At 36.8% G+C, this 19,037-nt stretch overlaps 1 protein-coding gene across 2 annotated transcripts in view; it reads right to left on the reverse strand.

Moving 5' to 3' along the window:
• LOC138147571 (aldehyde oxidase 4-like) overlaps nt 1–19,037 on the reverse strand; it is an 85,288-nt gene that overhangs the window by 13,979 nt on the left and 52,272 nt on the right. For both annotated transcript variants that reach the window (XM_069070100.1, XM_069070102.1), the window contains exons 18-22: nt 14,001–14,115; nt 12,500–12,622; nt 7,919–8,015; nt 4,130–4,254; nt 1,933–2,066 (exon numbers count right to left, since the gene is read on the reverse strand). In XM_069070100.1, the coding sequence (XP_068926201.1) occupies nt 1,933–2,066; nt 4,130–4,254; nt 7,919–8,015; nt 12,500–12,622; nt 14,001–14,115 (594 nt within the window). The remainder of the gene's footprint in view (nt 1–1,932; nt 2,067–4,129; nt 4,255–7,918; nt 8,016–12,499; nt 12,623–14,000; nt 14,116–19,037) is intronic.

Genomic DNA, 19,037 nt, shown 5'->3' on the forward strand with positions numbered 1-19,037 from the left:
GAAAGCTTTGAGAGGTGGTGGAGTTAGAGAAAATCTGCACTTCTCCATCTTCTCATTCACATGACCCAGAAATATGTCTCAAGAACTATTTTCATTGAATACTGGAGATTCCACTTCTATTCCACTTTTCTATTTGTGCATATGAATGTATGTTTCTCCTCTGAGTTTTAGCCCAATTTTCTCCTCTATTTTCTGAATCTAATTGTGGCATGTGTAAGTTGCTGTTGGAAAAAACTAAGACTAAGGACAATTCATCCAAAGCAGTCATACAAAAGAACAAGCTATCTCTTTGATCAACAAAACTTTCTAAGGGTCAACCTTTCTCAATACGATCAACATAAAGTTTAAGTTTATGTTCTTAATAAATTGGTTCATTTCTAGGAAGAAATTATATGAGGGTGAGTTTCTGAAACAATCTATCTATATGCACAATCCAACTCCTACTTCACAGACCCAAAAAGATTCAAAATTCATTATTCTTCTATTCTATATGTGACATATGTTATATGTCTATAAGCACATATCAGGGTGGCTAGGTGGTGCAGTGAATAGAGTACTGGCCCTGGAGTCAGGAGGACCTGAGTTGAAATCCAGCCTCAGACACTTAACACAAAAACTAGCCTTGTGACCTTGGGCAAGTCACTTAACCCTAATTGCCCTCTAAACATTAAAAAAAAAAAGTTAGTGAAGAGAAGCACATATTTTTTGCATAGCTACACATGTACAACCTCTACTGAATTGCTTATCTTCCCAGTAAGGGTGGGTGACAAGGGAGGAAGGGAATGAATCTGGAATTCAAAGTTTTAAAATCAAATGTTTAAAAATATATAAATACTATTATTAATACTATTTTACATGTAATTGGGAAATAAGATATACAGGCATTGGGGCATGGAGATCCGCCATGCCCTACTGGAAAAGTTGAAGGGGGTATGGGAAAAGATATGGGAGGGAGCAGATTGGATATACTGTGGGACTGCTATTTTGGGGCGGTGGGTAGGGGAAAAATGGGGGGAATAATTTGTAACTCAAAATCTGGTGGAAATGAATTATGTAAACCAGAAATTAATAAAGCATTAAAAAAAAGAAATGAAGTTCCAATACTTTCTCTAAGTAGAATAATTCAAGTTAAATGCTAATAAAAAATAATTAAATAGAAAAAAAAAAAGAGAAGCACATATCCACCATGGAAGCTGCCTTCTGAATATCATACTAGGGCACTTCCATGACTTCTCCTCTATATTCTGTTATCTATAATGTATTACAAAATATGTCAAAGGCATTCAGTGAGCTATGGTCATAGAGAGCATTTGTGATTCTTAGAAACTTCACAATGTCCCCTTTTCCCTTTCAAAAAAAAATCACTGCTAATAATACAGACCTAGGAGGATACAGGCATTGCCATGTCCTCTAAATTATCTGTTACTTTGTTGATAAGCTTCAAAATATAGTTTTACTTCCTATTCTGAATTATTATTTTGAATCAAAAATACAATTTTGGGTAGAAAACAGCAAAACTCAATATTTTGAAGACAATGATAGGTGAAATATGCTTAACAAAAATGCCTGGCTATAATTATTAAGCAAGACCAAAAGATAATATTTAGTTCTAGAATTTTTCATATTGATTATGATAGTGATTATATATTGCTGTAAGGTTTCCAAAGTACTTATTATATCATTTGATCCTTACACTACCCTTGGAGATTGACACAATTATCTCTATTTTACAGATGAGGAAATTGAGTCATGGAAACTTTAAGTAATTTATCCAGGGTTAGACAGATATTAAGTGTCTAAAGCAGGATTTGCACTCAGGTTTTCCTGACTCCAAGTCTAGTACTCTCTCTAATGAGTCACATAGTTCCACCTGACTGAGTCTTTAATATGAATAATAATTAGTCTGTTAAGTTACCAAAAAAAAAACCTTACTTGTGAGCAGCCACTGCAGCAACAGCTCCCAGCACAGCAGGCTTGGTCACTTTTCCTCCAAAGGCTCCACCAGCTCGTTTCATATGGCACATGATCCTGTTCCTTGGGACACCCAAAACAGCAGCTACTAAATCCTGCAAGAGGCAATGCCTGGATTTTATGATGGATCAATTTGAGTTTTATAAATAAGATGAAAATTAGAATAATAGCTAACTAAATGCATAAGTCAGCTAATAAGATTTTATCAAGTGCTTGCTATATCCTAAGCACTGTGCTAAGTTCTGGGCTTACAAAGATGGGGCAGGGGGTAGAAAGAAGCATTAATGTGTTCAAAATAAATTCAGGGTAAATTAAAGGAAACAGGAGAGGGAAGGTGTTAGTTAAGGGTAGGACTGGAAAGACCTCCTATAAAAGTAGAATTTTTAGCTGTCTTAAAGGAATTCAGGGAAACTAAATGGAAGTGAGGAGGGAGAGTATGCTAAGCATGACAAATGGTCAGAGAAAAGGTAGAGTTAAGAGATGTAGTCTGTCCTGTTCAAGGATCAGCCAAAGATACTGGATTATAAAAAGGAGCCATACTATGAAAGTCCTTAAATGTCAAATAGAGCGTATTACATTTGATTTTGGAGATAAGAGGTAGTCACTGGAAATTATTGGTGGTGGTGCCTGGATGGGGAAGACATTTTCAGACCCGAACTTTAGGATAATCACTTTGTGAGCTGAATGGAGGATTGACTGGAGTATGGGGAAACTCAGTAGGAAGACCAATCGGAAGGCGGTGGCAATAGTCCAGGCATGAAGTAAAGAACCAGGGCTGAGGCTGTGTGAGTGCCAAAAGAGGGGGGGGGGCGGCATGGACTAGAAATGTGAAGGTAAGAACTATAAATCTTGGCAACACATTAGATATAAATTGTCTATATGGTGTGAATGTGAGTAAACATTTGAGTATGACATCAAGGTTGTGAACCTGGGTAACTGAGGATGTTAGTGCCCTAAAGAATAGGGAAGTTAGGAAGAGGCAAACATTTGAATTTGGGACACCTATGGTGCATCTAGTTTGAGATAACCAAAAAGAAACTGATGATATGGAATTAAGGCTCAGGAAAGAGACTAGGGCTGTATATATAATATTTTTGCCAAGTGAAATAAATTAATTCATTAAAATAAGCCAATAAGCTGATCTACAATAAAGATGAATTAGAAATCTTAACTATTACTGAAAGTTCAATCTATGTGCTATTTAATTCTGGAGTAAAGGCTGAAAATTTTCATTTCAGGAAAACCAACCAACACGTCAAAAATGTCTGACCTAATTTGTAGTGTTTATCACCCAGGGCTCACAACCTCTGCTAATATGGAAAATACATCTTCTCATATTAATTATTTGGTATTAAGCTTGGTATTTAAGTTTTCACAGTATTCAGATTCACTTTTGTAGTTGTCATTCTTTTCATTTATATTGTTGTGTCCAGTGTATTTATTTTCCTGATTCTCTTCATTTGTATAGGTCTAAAATTTAATATGTAGTGAAAATATTAGTAGGATTTCCTTGAAGGCATAATTATCAGCAGCAGCTACAATTATTTTTGCCACTTCTGCTTTTTCATAAAATGAAATGAAACAAATGCCTGTTTGAGAGGAAATTAATCTGGTGGTAGTGTTTTCTTCTGTTATTGAATCAACATTATTACATCTCATAAAACAGAATGATTCAGATTGCTATACCAAATAAAGTTGGTCTAAAATCCTAAGTCAAGTTCATATGTCATATTTTCACATATACATAATTGGCTAATGCAGGAAAGTTATATACAACAATCAAACCAATATTTGAAAAAGGATCTTTCAAACAATAATGCAAATTTTATGATTTGTTTTCTTTAACTTAGCTGATATATAATTCAGTTCTTAGAGAGATATAAAACCTAGTTCTGGGATTTAGGAATGTAGGAAATGTTCTAATTGTTTTGAAAGTTTTTTAAGGAAACTCCTGTCATATTTTCATTTATTTTTTTAATATCCTGAATGTTATCAGTAGCCAGTATACTAGAAAAGAAGATGATGATGTGGTATCTAAAGACCAGAGAACCCTTATGCCATGTCTATGATGATACTGTGGGGGATTCACCAAATAACAAACTTATGTCATGGCCCCAAAGAGGGAAGAAGACATAACTCTGAAAATGTTCCATTTTACCTGAACATGGGTTGGATACTGAGTTCCTGTATGTATCACCATTTCTTCATCTTCTCCTGTTGGGTATACCAGGACACTTTGTGTTTCCATATAAAAATGTTCTTGTCCTTCAACATGGATTTCACCTATTATAACCAGAAGGAACATAAAGGAAAATCTTTACTGGGTAATAATCATTTATTATTTTCATCCTATACAGAGAAATCTATGTTAGCTTACATGGTTGTTTTATTTCTTGTGATTTAAACATATATTCTACTCCTGATTCTATCTTTAACTAGCTTTCTGATCTGGGACAAAAGAAAGAGCCTCTCTGTGCCTCAGTTTTCCTATCTATAAAATGAAGATATGGGTCTAGATGATTTCTGAGATTCTTTCTAGCTCTAACCTTCTATGAATCAATGTAAACAGGGGGATTCTTAACCTGGTTAAAACCAGGTTAACCATGAACCCCAAAGAGGTTTGTAGTTATTTCAGAGATGTTTGTGAACTCATGTGGGAAAATTTTGCACTTTAGTTGTGATTGATTTCCTTTATACTTCTATATTTTTATTTCATTTTATGCATTTCAAATCATTATTCTAAAAAGAGGTCCATATACTTTAGATTGCCAAAGGGGGACCATTTCACACAAAAAAAAAGATTAAGAAATTTTCATACAAACTGTTCATCACATCTCTACCATGTTTGATGAGAACTTAACCTCTCTAACTTTTAAAAAAGTTTTTGGTAGACTTGGTCAGACTAGAAATACTTCACTGAGAATTTATCATTTTTTTTCTCTGTATTGGTAACTTTTATACAAACTGAGAAAATCTCTATAATCTTTCTTCTCCTTTTCTTATAAATATTCTCCTGTAATTTCTTTAGAATTGATCAAATCCTTTTTCTAAAACATTCAGATATTAATGCTGCTGATCTATAATTATAATTCTAGTTATATTCAGATCTGGTTTTTGAAATTGAGATAGTTATGGGACTCACACTCCTCTCCTGGGATACATACAAAATCTTGCTTTTCACATTATGTTTACTATATGGACTTTTAGGACTGCTATTCAGTCATACTGTGGATATTTTATTCTCCATTGTGTTAAAGCATTTCACCATAAATATCAACTTAGGCCTACTTAACCAAGAAGGAACTTTTATTGTCATATATTTACAATACTTGTAGAGTACTTGTGTATTCATAGGAGTTAAGTCCTATTTAGGTAAAATTAATCCCAGAACCAGGATGCATTTCCTTTCAGTATAATTCATTCTAATTTTTGACAATGTTGTTTGCTTAATTCCTTTTCTTTTTCAAAGCACTTCATAATATGAATGCAAAGACAGCATTATAATGGAGTTTAATACACACACTTTTATGTTTGGTATAATATTCTAGCTCTTCCTAGTTTGCCTATATTCCCGATTTCCTTTAAAAGGGACCAAAGCTAGGTTGAGTTGCATGTTTATAATCCTATGATCCTAACTACTCAAAGATGTTACATAAGTTTTTTTTAAGATAAATTTGTTCAATTAACAAAAATTTATTTTCTCTTCCTATATCTTCAGTTAAAAAAGATAAAACAAAACCCTAAACAAATTCCTATTTTGGCCACATCCAAGACGCATATGTCCCAATCTGCACCCAAAGTCCCTCCCCTCTCTGTCAGACAATTGGTAGATTTTTAGGCTATCTGAATCAGTGGGCATAGCTTTGGGATAGAGGGAGTTAGATATTTTTTACATACTTTGGTCATTAAGGAATATTATCAAATTGGCCAGTAGATTCTCCTTTCACCCTCTGGGGTTTTAGCTCATCAATTTTATGGATAGGAGGGATGCTGAATCTTAGCTTTAGAATATATTGGTCTGTTTTAGTTTTTATTATTGACTTTAAAGTTTTTTTTTTCCTAAGGCCAACACAAGCAAAAAAGAAAATGACATTTAATCCATGTCACTGATATCTTTACTGGTTAGGAATAGCACATCCAGATGAATGAAGATAATATCTAAAGTAGGAACAAGAATTTAAGAAGCCTCAAACCACATATATTTTTCTTCTAGGACATTATCCCTAGGGAAAAGGACTGAAGTAATGCCAAACTTTTCATTTTTCATATATATGTATATGTACACACACACACACTCACATATATATATATATATATATATATATATATATATATATATACAGAGAGAGAGAGAGAGAGAGCACCAATACTAATCCTGCCATTATAATTTCCACATTGCTCAGAAAAATGGACGTGACGAACTGATTTTCAAGGTCTTCCTGAACTGTGGACAAGCTGTCCACAACACTGGCAGGGCCTCAAGTTGTAGGGACATTAGGTTGGAGATATATATATATATATATCTATATATATATAGATATATATAGATATAGCTATATACACACATATATACACATGTACACATGTGTGGATGTTTATATATATACACATACATATGCATACACACATATACATATTTATATAAATTAGATTTATTTACTCTATTATGCCATATGGTTGTCTAGAAAATAACTGTCAGAAGGCATTTTTTTAGGAATTAGATGTTTTGATCAGAGGATACAGAAATAACTAAACCTCCATTTCCTTGACTTTTAGGATATATTTGAACTGTATTCACTGAAAAATAATGACACTTTTGAATGGGGGGAGTGTTGATTGTCTCTTGCAAGGAGACAAAACAAAAATATCTGTATCCCAAAGGCTTTTTTTTCTCTAGACCATAAAAATCTAAGGGGAAAGTCCAACAGTGATTGTCAGTCTATATTTCGCGTCCTAACCAAACTCTCATATATATTCTTTCATACACATCTTCTTTGGAGAGAAAGATGTCAAAGTGAGTATGACTGGGGGGTCTATAAAACCTCTAAGTCTATTTCATGAATTTCTAGCTAGAATCTGACAAACCATTGAATCAGGGAATTTTGGATAGTATTTGATAGTTATGATGAGAGGCAACGTAATAAAGCAGAAGGGACACTTAATAGCATCAGGAGTTCTGAGTTCATTAGCTCTGTGAATTATTAGCTCTATAAGTATGTTTAAGCTTTTTTTTTCTTTTAGAACTTCAGTTTCTTCAACTATTGAATGGGTATAACACTTTCCTTACATATCATGATAAAAATCACTTTCTAAATATCACAATATTAATAAATTGAATTATATAGTTAGTTCCTCACATTATATTTGTTTATTAAGCCAGTTTGGCATAGTGGATAAAGTCTTGGTTTGGGAGTCAGGAAGACCAGGGATCAAAATCTTTCTCTTACATATATACTAGATGTGTAACCCTGGGCCTATTGCTTAACCTCTATATGCTTAAGAAAATAATTTGAAAAACAATTGTTAATATTAATTAGCAGAGTTTCACAATTCTTAAGCTTCTTGCATAACATTAAATTACATTCCTAGACTTTAAAAAATTGCATTGAACATTGTTGGCCATCATTCCTCTTGGATTTCATGATGGATCTGTCTTCTGGTTCTCCTACCAATAAGACTGCTTCTTCATCTCCTTTCCTGCCCCCATGTTATGCATTGTACTGGTATCTCCCACTTTCCCGTTCATGAATATCTGACCAAAATTTGTCCTGAGCCTTTCTCTGTTTCCTCTCAGTACCCAGATCACATGGTTTCAATGATCATTTCTATACCTTTTACATACAGATTGATATATCCAGATCCAGTCTCTCTCTGAATTCACAGTTCACATTGCTACCTCTCTGAAGAACACTTGCAAGTTCCCCATCCCAGATAAAGAAGAACTTACCTTCAATTATTTCATCTACATAGTAAAATGCTCGGTCTATATTTCCTTTTTCTATTTTCTTCTCTTTAAAAAAAAAGGAATTGTATTTTATGGCATCCTGTGGAGAGAACAATAAAAGGACATACTAATATTTTTCAGAGGAGTTTTAATATCATTGTTAGCTGTCCTTCCCCACAGACCTATTTCAGTGACAAAAAAGTAAACAAAAGTATGATTTGGATTGGTTCATAAACATCATTTACTTCATTTACTCATTCCATGGGTTTATTGAGTACTTACTCTGGGAAGATGATTTGAAAGATTATGTAAGAAATTGATACCTATTCTCAAGGAGCTATTGTCATTAAAAATCACAAATATCCTATGTCCTAGGTGTAATAGTAATGTAATTTGAAGATCCCTTTTTATTTGCAAGCTAACAGGTACTTAGCACTTAGTTTCAAGTTAATTATATCAAGCCCCTGTTAAGAAAAAGAAGATATAAACTCCTGTTGCTGATGTAACAGGAAGGGGATGGAACACGGAGGAGTTAATACCTTATAAGGAAAAACACAAGCTGGAAAGTCAGAATTTCTCAGCAAGCATCTGGAGGCTGGGATGCTACTGCTAGACTGAAGACTAAACTGAGAATTGAGAAGAACTGAGAAGAGAAATGAGAATGGAGAACTGAAACAGAATTTCTTGGAGCAAGCTGCATGGAGGCTGAAGAAAGTGATTTTGATTTTAAGAACAGAGGTGGAGAAAGTGATTTTGATTTTGAGAACAGAACTTGTGGTGGTGGAGCTTCTTCTGAGAGCCAGCCAAATTCCTGTTGAGAGCTTCCAAGAACCAGCCAGAGCTGCCGAAGACTTCCAAGGGCCAGCCGGCACTGCCAGAAGAAGTATGAATATGGTGTCGGTATTTTGTCTGTCTGTTTGGGGTCTATGTTGATTTCACAGGCAGAAAGTGAATTGAGATGATAGTGCCAACCATTTGTGTGAATATTGTGGTAATTCTGCTAAACTTGATGTGTGTAGATACTGTTGTGGCTCTGTTAAGTTTTCTCTTCCCAAGAACAGAAACTGTGAAGGACTTGAGGTGGACTGGACACTGTGAGCTTCAGTCTGGAACAGGACCTACATGGAGAGCTGGACAAGGAACTGGGAGCTGTCTGATTTTGAACTTAGGTGGTTAGATTTGGGCAGTAGCTGGGACCATGGAGGAGGAACAATGGAAGCTGAGAGCCTGCCTCGAGTCATGATGAAAAGAACTCTCTTTGGGTATTTAATGCTGTCTGATGAAATTGTAACTTAGTTGTGACCTAGGGGTAGATGGCCTTTGTAAGAGGGTACTGAGTAGTGACTGATGATATTGTAACTTGATTGCACCCTGTTGGTAGAGGACTTTGACCTTTGTAGTTTATGATTGAATTAAAGGAGGTATTAAATGATTGAGTTACTAAATGAATGTACTTTGTTTAAAACTATGTTACCACTTTGGTGAAAACTACGTGGCCATTTTAGGGATAAGTTGTGACATGGTGAATGCTGTATTTTGATTTTCTGTGAATGTTTTACTCTGAGTTGTTACTGAATAAATAGAAAGTTCACTATATTGTGTAATGAGAACCTTGAAAGCTTTTCACAGCAGCAGTTCTCTGGAAAGCTTCTTGTGCTTGGCTTTACACTAGGTCACCTAGCGGTGGCCCACTGCACCTCAGGTAATCTCTTCCCAAAAGAAGTGGATGAAATTTGGAAAACCCATGATTCAGATGAGCTGCATGTCACAGAATCTAATTTTGCCTCCCCTTATCACCACTGTTTCCACTGGTATGCATACTACACCAAGTGCCAATAGACCTTCCCTTGCTGTTTTTCGTCCTCTCCTGGCCTTTTACTCCTAGTCTTACACTTTCAGTTCCTTATTTTCTCTGGCATGAATCAACTCATTCTCTCAGATATTCATGCTCAGACCATCTTCACCACAGCCTGCATCACTCTCTCACTCTTTCCTGTAGGAGAGAGGTTCATAACCTGGGTGTATTCCTTTTTTCCCTCATGATTTGCACAGTCACTTGAGATGTGTCTGGTAGTTATCAAAATCCATAAAGATTTCATGAGTCCTGCTATTTAACAGAGATACCAAAAATCCAGCAGGCTTCAAGGTAGTCTTTACAATAATAATTGTGTAAAGCTTTACATTTCCATTTATCTAAGGAGGCAGTGGGAAACAGTGGGAAAAGTAATGGCTTCGGAACTAAAAAATATAGGTTTAGATTCTGCCTCTCTCTCTCTCTCTCTCTCTCTCTCTCTCTCTCTCTCCCTCTGTCTCACTCTCTCCTGTCTGTCTGTCTGTCTGTCTGTCTGTCTCTAGGAAAGTCATTTAATCTTCTTGGAGTTTCTTCATGTTTAAAAATGAAAAAGTTAATCAAACTCCCCTTTGAAGTCCCTTCAATCTATAAATTTATGCTGTAGTTGAATAGTTGATTCTGTGTACTCCATTGTATGCTTAGGGCTGTCTACCATGATCAATATAGTGTCATTGAAGCTCTCTGCAATTCTGGACCCTACCTTATAGCAATGTCATTTGTACTAGCATTTTTTACAAGAGGGGTTCTTGACCCTTTTTGTGTCATGAATCCTTTTGCAATCCAGAGAACTTATGGATAATTACTGAGAATTTTTTTTAATTCATAATTGAAGAAAATACAAAATTTCAGTTAACAGTGAAATGAGATCTAATTTTTCCCATATTAGTTCCTTGACCCCCAATGAAAACTGTCTGCAGACTCCAAAAGGGGTCTGTGAAATCCAGGTCAAGAATCCCTGCAGTCTTGAGCTTGATAACAACTAGTGATAGATAGGTATTATATTTGCACCATGAATTACTCAAGGTGGGGCCACTTTCAAGGTGCTAGAGTAGAGTAGAAAAGAAGGCTAGAAGACAGTGTGATGCTCCTCACCATCACTCTGGAATCTGGGAAGCTTCTTCTGGTTTTTGACTGCAAAGAACCAATGATAGCAAGGTATAGTGGAAATATTCCTCCCTGTAAAGCACCATCTTTCCATAGAGCCAGACAGTAAACTTCACATTGGGCACAGAAAATTTCAAATGAAACAAGCCTCTTTGATCCCCTACCACTAAAGCTGTAACCTGGACTTGGGGCCCATAGGCAACCCACTTCTATAATTTCTGCTTTTTCATATATCACAGGAATCAGCGACTAGACTACTATAGTCTACCCAACTGTACTTTAAAAGGAAAAGGCCAACATTGCCACCAAGGCAGAGGTCAGCAGGAAGAATAAAGACTCCACTGGGCGAGACTGCCAGCAAAGCAGGAGACACGTAGAAATAAACTTCTACTAGCAGGGGAGGAAGTGGATAGATAAAGAAGTGCATCCATTGGATGAGGCAGGCATGAGCTACCAGGGGAGGAAGAGCATCCTGTTATGGAGGAAGGGCTGAGCAAGAGTGACATAGTGCTAGTGGATGAGGAGGCAATGGAGTGGAGACGAGGGAGTGTATACTCCTGCTTCAGCGCGGTTAAAGGGCACTAGTGAATAAAACCAGGGACTTCTTGGCTTCTGGAAGTCAAACTGCCACCAGGAAGGTGCTGAATGAGCCTCTACCTCATCTGCTGGAGTAAAAGTCCTACCTTCCCTATCCTAATTATAACTCTGAAAATAACAGGCAGTGTTTATATTAACACTTCAAGTTTCACAAAGAGCTTTCCATGTTATTGAATCTGAACTTAACATTGACTTTGTAAGGTAGGTGCTGTTACCTATCCCCATTTTTTAATTTATTACCATTTATTACTCCCATTTTACAGACAATTAAACTGAAACTGAAAAGAGTCAAGACCCAAGGTCACAAACTACTAAATTCTGGAGCCAGATTTGAACTGAAGTCTTCCCATCTTCAAATCCAACTGTATGACCTAGCAGTCTCTGATGAGTATTTGAAGTGCCATTTACGAAAATATGAAGGATCCACTAGGTAGCACAGTATATGGAACACCAGCCTTGGAGGCAGGAGGATCTGAGTTCAAATCTGAACTCAGACACTTACTAGCTGTGTGACCCTGGGCAAGTCACTTAGCCCCAATTGTCTTGCAAAAAGAAAGAAAACAAAATATGAGGGGCCTAGAGCTCATTTTTTAAATCTCTGTAGTACTCTGGTTTTCCATTGAGTGGAAGCCTTTCTCCTATGTATGATCATATATTTATAGATAAATGCATATATATATATACACAGATACATATATGTGTACACACACACACAAATATGCATCCTGACATGAATAAATCTAAGGGCAGTCATATCCTACAATCAGTCTCCAGTTCTTAGCAAAAGATTACCAAAGAACAATCCAGGTACTATCAGGAGGGGCACAGTTTAATTTTAATTTAATTTTCTTTAATTCTATGGGGCCCAGTAGATAAATGAATGGAACACAAAACAGGAAATTAGGCAGGGAAGGATTCACAGAATGTATATAAATTAAGCCTGAATATGGGTAGCTTGTGACATCGTATGTAAATTTCTGAAAAAAAGCTGCATTCTTCTTACAAGAAAGATTAGGAAATAGTATGATTACCTCTATAGTTATGATCTGTGGTTCCACATCTTCATAAATAACCTTCACTTTCTCAGCTGCTTGCTTTGCATGGGAATATGTATCTGCAGCCACAGCACAGACAATCTGACCCACGCAAATCACCTATAATGCAACCAAATATTATCTATGAATCATGAGAATGGTCACCATAAATTTTAAACTATGATGACAAGAGTTTATCCTATTTCCTGTAAAACACAGGAAAACTAGACGGTACAGTGTATTGAACATCAGACCTGAGGTTAGGAAGGAGTTTAAATCTCAGACACTTACTAACCATATGACCCTGGGCAAGTCACTTAACCCTGTTTGCCTCAGCTCCCTCATATGTTAACTGAAAACAAGAATAGCATCTACCTCCCATGGTTGTTATGAGAATCAACTGAGATAATAATTATAAAGTTCTTAGCACATGTTGTTTTTCCTCCATCATTTCAGTTCAGCCTGACTCTTCGTGACCATATTTGGTGTTTTTGTGGCAAAGATATTGAAATAACTTGCTATTTCCTTCTCTACCTCATTTTTACAGATGAGGAACTGAGGCAAACAGGGTTAAATAACTTACCCATGGTCAAAAGTCAGTAGGCATCTGAGGCCAGATTTGAACTCAGGAAGATGAGTCTCCCTGACCCTTGACCCAGCACTCTATCTACTTCACCACTGTGGTTATCATACAGTAAGCATTATATAAATGTTAGCTACTATAATTATTGTTACCTCCCAGGCTTATAAAGTACTTAGCATAGTACCCAGTACACAGTAAGCACTATATAAATGTTAGCTATTATTCCTTATCACTAGAGAAAAAATTAGTTTATAAATTCAGAACTGGCAAAGATCACAGCTATCATTTAGTACAACTTCCTCATTTTGCAGATTAGAAAATTGACATCTAGGATGCCTTGCTTATAATCGTACAAGTAGTAAGGACCAGAGGCATGCTCGGAACCAAAATTTTCTTACTCCAAATTCAATACTTTTCCACTGACCCACACTCATTCAGAAAAAAACTTAGTTTCCTTACATTATTTTGTGGGATTCCCACAACAACTGTGAGTTAAATAGCAAAAAATTATTACTATATTCATTTTGCAGCTAAGGAAACAGAATCTTAGGGAGATAAAGTAATTTTCCTAAGGTTGCACAGGTGGTAAGTGAATGAATTAGTAAATGAACCAACAACAAAATAAATAAAACAGTTATTAAGTGCTTACTATATACAAAGTACTATGTTAAACTGGGCACACAAATAGTAAAAGTAAGAGGTCTCCTGTTGTGCTAGAGCTAGGACTCAAGCATAGGATTTCAGCCTATAAGTATCTGTATATGATGTACATAGACCATATGATAGCTGCACAGAAACCAATGTCTCTTCCAGACTCAAGGTAGAATATTTAGAATAGTAAATCACACATGAAATAATCAATCAAATATGAAGTTCTCATTGGTCCTGGAACATATAGTATAACATATAGTATACCTCATTTTCTGCATATATTATCTCTCCATCAATGTTATTTTCTCCTGGGACATCTTTGGCAGTTATAACATCAACAACACCTGGAAATTCAAGGGCCTCTGAAACATCAATTGACCTTGGAAGAAAAATATTAGGATTAACAATACAGATTATGATGCCATGACTTTGACCTTAAGACTGAATTGGAGATGTGTGCTAATAACTGTTTCACATTGCAAAACCAGCAATCTTAAAAATGTCTAGGAAAGACCCAAGTCATGAAAGTCAGTCTGCCAATTCCACTGACACAGTCTCCTCTTTAATGTAGCAGGTGGTGGTAGTGTGAACTGTTCTGGGAAGTGAATTTGGGTGGGTTGGAAGGAAGGTAGGGTCTGCTTGAAGTCTGTACTTTTGAAGAAGTCAGTAAGTGGAACAAATTTAGGTTACTGTCTAGCAAAACACAGCATGTGTGATACTGAACCTTTGCAGTCTGAAAGTTCTTGCTTCATAATAAGTCCCTGTCAGCTACTGCCACTGCATCTGATGCTGGCTTTCACTTTGGGAGCTTCTGACTTCTCACTTGGTTCCCATTCTTGAATCTTACACTATTTCTACTTCATTCCAATTCTCAGCTATTCAAGAAGTTCTCCAATGCCCCGTCCACCTAATCCTCAAATGAGGGAAGGCTCATTCAACAAAGAGAAGAGCAAGAAAGAATTTCCAAGACTTGAGACATTGGCATCTCTAGGAAGCTGTAGCAGGTGACAAAAACATCAGTACAAAAAATTCAAAGCCCAAATTGAAAATTTCCAAGTCCAAAGAAGTAAAATTTTCCTTATTTATAGGTTCTAAGACAAAGGAGGTAACTCTAAGTTCATTCTTTATAGGCTAGAAAGTCAGATAAAAGTATCATTTGAGGTGTAGTTTGAAATAGGAAAGAGAATACTTCCATCAGACCTCTAGGCAAGCACTGTCAAAGCTAAAGACAGATTAAGGAAAAGTTGAGGCACATTTATCAAACCAAGTCTATTATTTATTGACCCAGTATCTAATCTGATAGCTAGCTCAGAAAAATTGGTCTAGTTGATGCTGGAAGAAAAAAAGTAGGGAGGTGAAGTCAAGATGGCGGAGTAGAAACAGGATTTCCGTGGGGCTCTGGGTTCTACCTCCCCCAATTCATGTAAAAGGGGGCTCTGAACAAACTTTAAAGCTACAGAACCCACAAAATGACACAGAGAAGCTAACCTCCCACTGAGGACAGTCCAGCAGGCCAGCAGCAAGCGGCCAGCACAGCGCTCTGGAAGCCAACCCCAGTCCCAAGGAAGCAAGAGAGCCAGAGGTTTTAGCCCAAGGGTGGGTCTAACCAACCACTGGCTGAAGGGACTTCAGATCAACAGCAGCTGTGGCAGTTTCCAGAATTATCAACACATAGATGCTAAGGACAAAGTGAGAGGTCAGTGCAGTGTGGACTTTGGGATCAAGTAGTTGGGAGTGTGGTCAGCTTTTGCCCCAGGGGTAAGAAGCCTCTGAGACGCTGCAGCTGTCCAGCCACCCCCATGTGGCAGCTTCAGCTCCTGGTCTGCAGAGTGTAGGGGGACCAAGCAACCAGTCTCAGGGGTAATCGCTCTTACTTTAACCTGCTTGGATCTGGATTGCAGTCTAGGGTGGAGGTCCTGGGGGGGTGTAACCAGCTTGCCAGAGTGGATGGAGGCTTCAGAAAGGGCACCCAACTAATACCTTAAGCAGCTGAGAAAACCCCATCATTTAGGATGAAAGCTCCCCTGTCTGGTGGCAGAGTCCTACTGTGGCAAAAAGCCCAGGGGTCAAGTGATTAAATGGTGACATGAGTAGGCAAAGGAAACAAAATAAACATAGCAACCCAAATTTACACTTCTATTTTGGCAACAAAAATGATCAAAACATGGAACAGGAGGAAGACAGTGAAGTCAGAACTCCTGCACTTCAAACTCCAAGAAGAACTCCAGCTTCAAAGGAAAATACAAGCTGGTTGCAAGCCATAGAGGACCTTAAGAATCAAAAAAGAGAAGTGGAGGAAAAATTGGGAAGAAAAATGAAAACAATGAAAGAAAATTATGAAAAGAGAGTCAACAGCCTGACTGAGGAAAATAACACCTTGAAAAATAGAGTAACTCAAATGGCAAAAGAGGCTCAAAAAGGCAATAAGGAGAAGAATGCCTTAAAAAGCCGAATTTGCCAGATGGAAACAGAATCTCAAAAGCTCACTGAAGAGAATCATTCTTTCAGAATTAGATTGGAGCAAATGGAAGCTAGAGACTTTATGAGAAATCAAGATGCTGTTAAACAGATCCAAACAAATGAAAGAATAGAAAGCAATGTGAAATATCTCATGGGAAAAACCACTGACCTGGAAAATAGATCCAGGAGAGATCATTTAAAAATTATTGGACTACCTGAAAGCCATGATCAAAGAAAGAACCTAGAAATCATCCTCCAAGAAATTCTCAAGGAAAACTGCCCTGATGTTTCAGAACCAGAGGGCAAAATAGAGGTTGAAAGAATCCACCCATCACCTCCTGAAAAAGATCCCAAAAAGAAAACTCCTAGGAACATTACAGCCAGGTTCCAGAATTCCCAGATCAAGGAGAGAATAATACAAGCAGTTAGGAAGAAACAATTTGAATATTGTGGAAACACAATCAGGATAACTCAGGATCTGGCAGCTTCTACACTGAGGGATTGAAGGGCTTGGAATATGATATTCCAGAGTTCAAAGGATCTGGGATTAAAACCAAGAATCACCTACCCAGCAAAACTGAGTATCATATTTCAGGGGAAAATATGTTCATTCAGTGGAATAGAGGACTTTTAAGTATTCCTGATGAAAAAACCAGAATTGAATTTGACATTCAGATACAAGAAGCAAGAAAAGCATGGGAAGATAAACAGGGAAAAGAAATCATAAGGAACTTATCAAAGTTGAACTATTTACATTCCTACATGGAAAAATGATAATTGTAACTGATGAAATGCTTCTCAGTATGAAAATAGTTGAAGGGAATATATATATACACATGTCTATATAGGAGGGTATATGGGCAAATGAATACATATGTGAATGTATATGTTTACAGGTATACATAGATAGAGGGCACAGGAACAATTTAATAGGAAGGGATGATACTTAAAAGGTGAAATTAAGAGGTAAGAGAGGAATATAATGAGAGGAGATGGGGAGAGACAGAATGGGGTAAACTATCTCATATAGAAGAGGCAAGGGAAAATTGTTACAATGGAGGGGAAGAACAGGAAGGCAAAAGGGAATGGGTCAACCTTATTCTCATTGAATTTGACTCAGGGAGGGAATGACATATACACTAAATAGGGTATCTCACCCTACAAGAGAGTAGGGGGGAAGGGGAGTAGAAAGGGAATGGTGGAAGGGAGGCCAGGCTGGGGGAGAGGGAAGTTGGAAGCACCCACTTTTGAATAGGGATGGGATCAAAGTAGAGAATAGAACAAGTGGGAGGTGGGATAGGAGGGAGGGAAATATAGTCAGTCTTTTACAATATATCTACTATGGTAATGTTTTGCATAGCTACACATGTACAACCTAAACTGAATTGCTTATTTTCCCAGTAAGGGTCAGTGACAAGGGAGGAAGGGAGTGAATCTGGAATTCAAAGTTTTAAAATCAAATGTTTAAATATATATATATATATATACATATATATATACTATTATTAATACTATTTTACATGTAATTGGGAAATAAGATATACAGGCACTGGGGCATAGAGATCCACCAGGCCCTACTGGAAAAGTCGAAGAGGGTATGGGAGAAGATATGGGAGAGAGAAGATTGGAGGAGGGGATATACTGTGGGACTGCTATTCTAGGGCGGTGGGTAGGGGAAAAACAGGGAGAAAATTTGTAACTCAAAATATGGGGGAAATCAATTATGTAAACCAGAAGTTAATAAAGCATTTGGAAAAAAGAAAAATGGTAGAAGTAAGAGACCAGTCAGAGAAAAAAGGAGGAAAGTAGAAAATAAGGTAAGAATGGAAAGAAGAAATGTCTCTATCCTGTCTAGCAAATCAAGTTGGATATCGGTTCTTAAAAGACAGATGATAGTAGCAAGAAACTACCTAAAGATACCAGTAGCCTAAGTCATTCAGGTTACTAGGGAAAGGTAATGATCAATCAATCAACTTGTAAATATTATCAAGTGCCTTCTATTTTCCAGGCACTGTGTTAAACACTGGAGATGCTTAAAAAAAAAAAAGAAAAGAAAAGAAAGAAAGGCAAAAAACAGTCCCTGCCCTCAAGGAGGTGAAAATATAATGGGGAAACAACATGCAAATTAATATACACAAATCAAGCTATGTACAAGATAAAAAAGAAATAAGGGAAGGCACTGGAATTTGGAGAGGTGGGGGACAACTACAAAAGCTACAAAAGAAGGTGGAATTTTAATAGAAACTATGATGAAATCATGGTGGGAGGAAGGGAATGGGGCACAGCAGACAGGGGTGTGTTGGTAAAAAGTTAACAACTTTTCTCCCCCCCAAAAAAATGTATTCACAAAATACCTTTAAGTTTAATCTGCCAGTATTAACATTTTCTCCATCATCTTAAGTCTAGAAAATTTTTTTTTAAATCACACCCTATTTATATTACTTTCCAATTTCTCAAGTGTAAGGGCTCACACTGAACATTTAACTATCATCTTGCAAAGCCAAGAAAAGTTGGCTTTAGCACACTCCTGGGTACTGTGGGATCAGAGAATCACATAGTTGCTGCAAAGTTAATTATAGTACATTTTTAGTGCAGTACATTTTAAGTCATTTCAAATAAGAAAGAGAAACCACTATGCACTTGTGAAATCACTTATAATATATTGTAATATCTTCATAACCACTATGTTGTCCTTCAGGCACACTAGGTCCTATCCTTTCTCTCCCTCCCCATTGGTTGGCATCATTATTGAGCAGATATTTTTCCTGCTGAGTCACAGATTTCTTTATAGTTTTGCCTTAATTTGTTCAGTAATTTTGCAGGATGTTTGTTTTTCTTTAC

This window comes from Petaurus breviceps, unplaced genomic scaffold (genome assembly GCF_028583685.1).
Source record: "Petaurus breviceps papuanus isolate PSGF00001 unplaced genomic scaffold, PetGlider_PUasm1.0 90804, whole genome shotgun sequence".
In the NCBI taxonomy this organism is placed as follows: domain Eukaryota; kingdom Metazoa; phylum Chordata; class Mammalia; order Diprotodontia; family Petauridae; genus Petaurus; species Petaurus breviceps.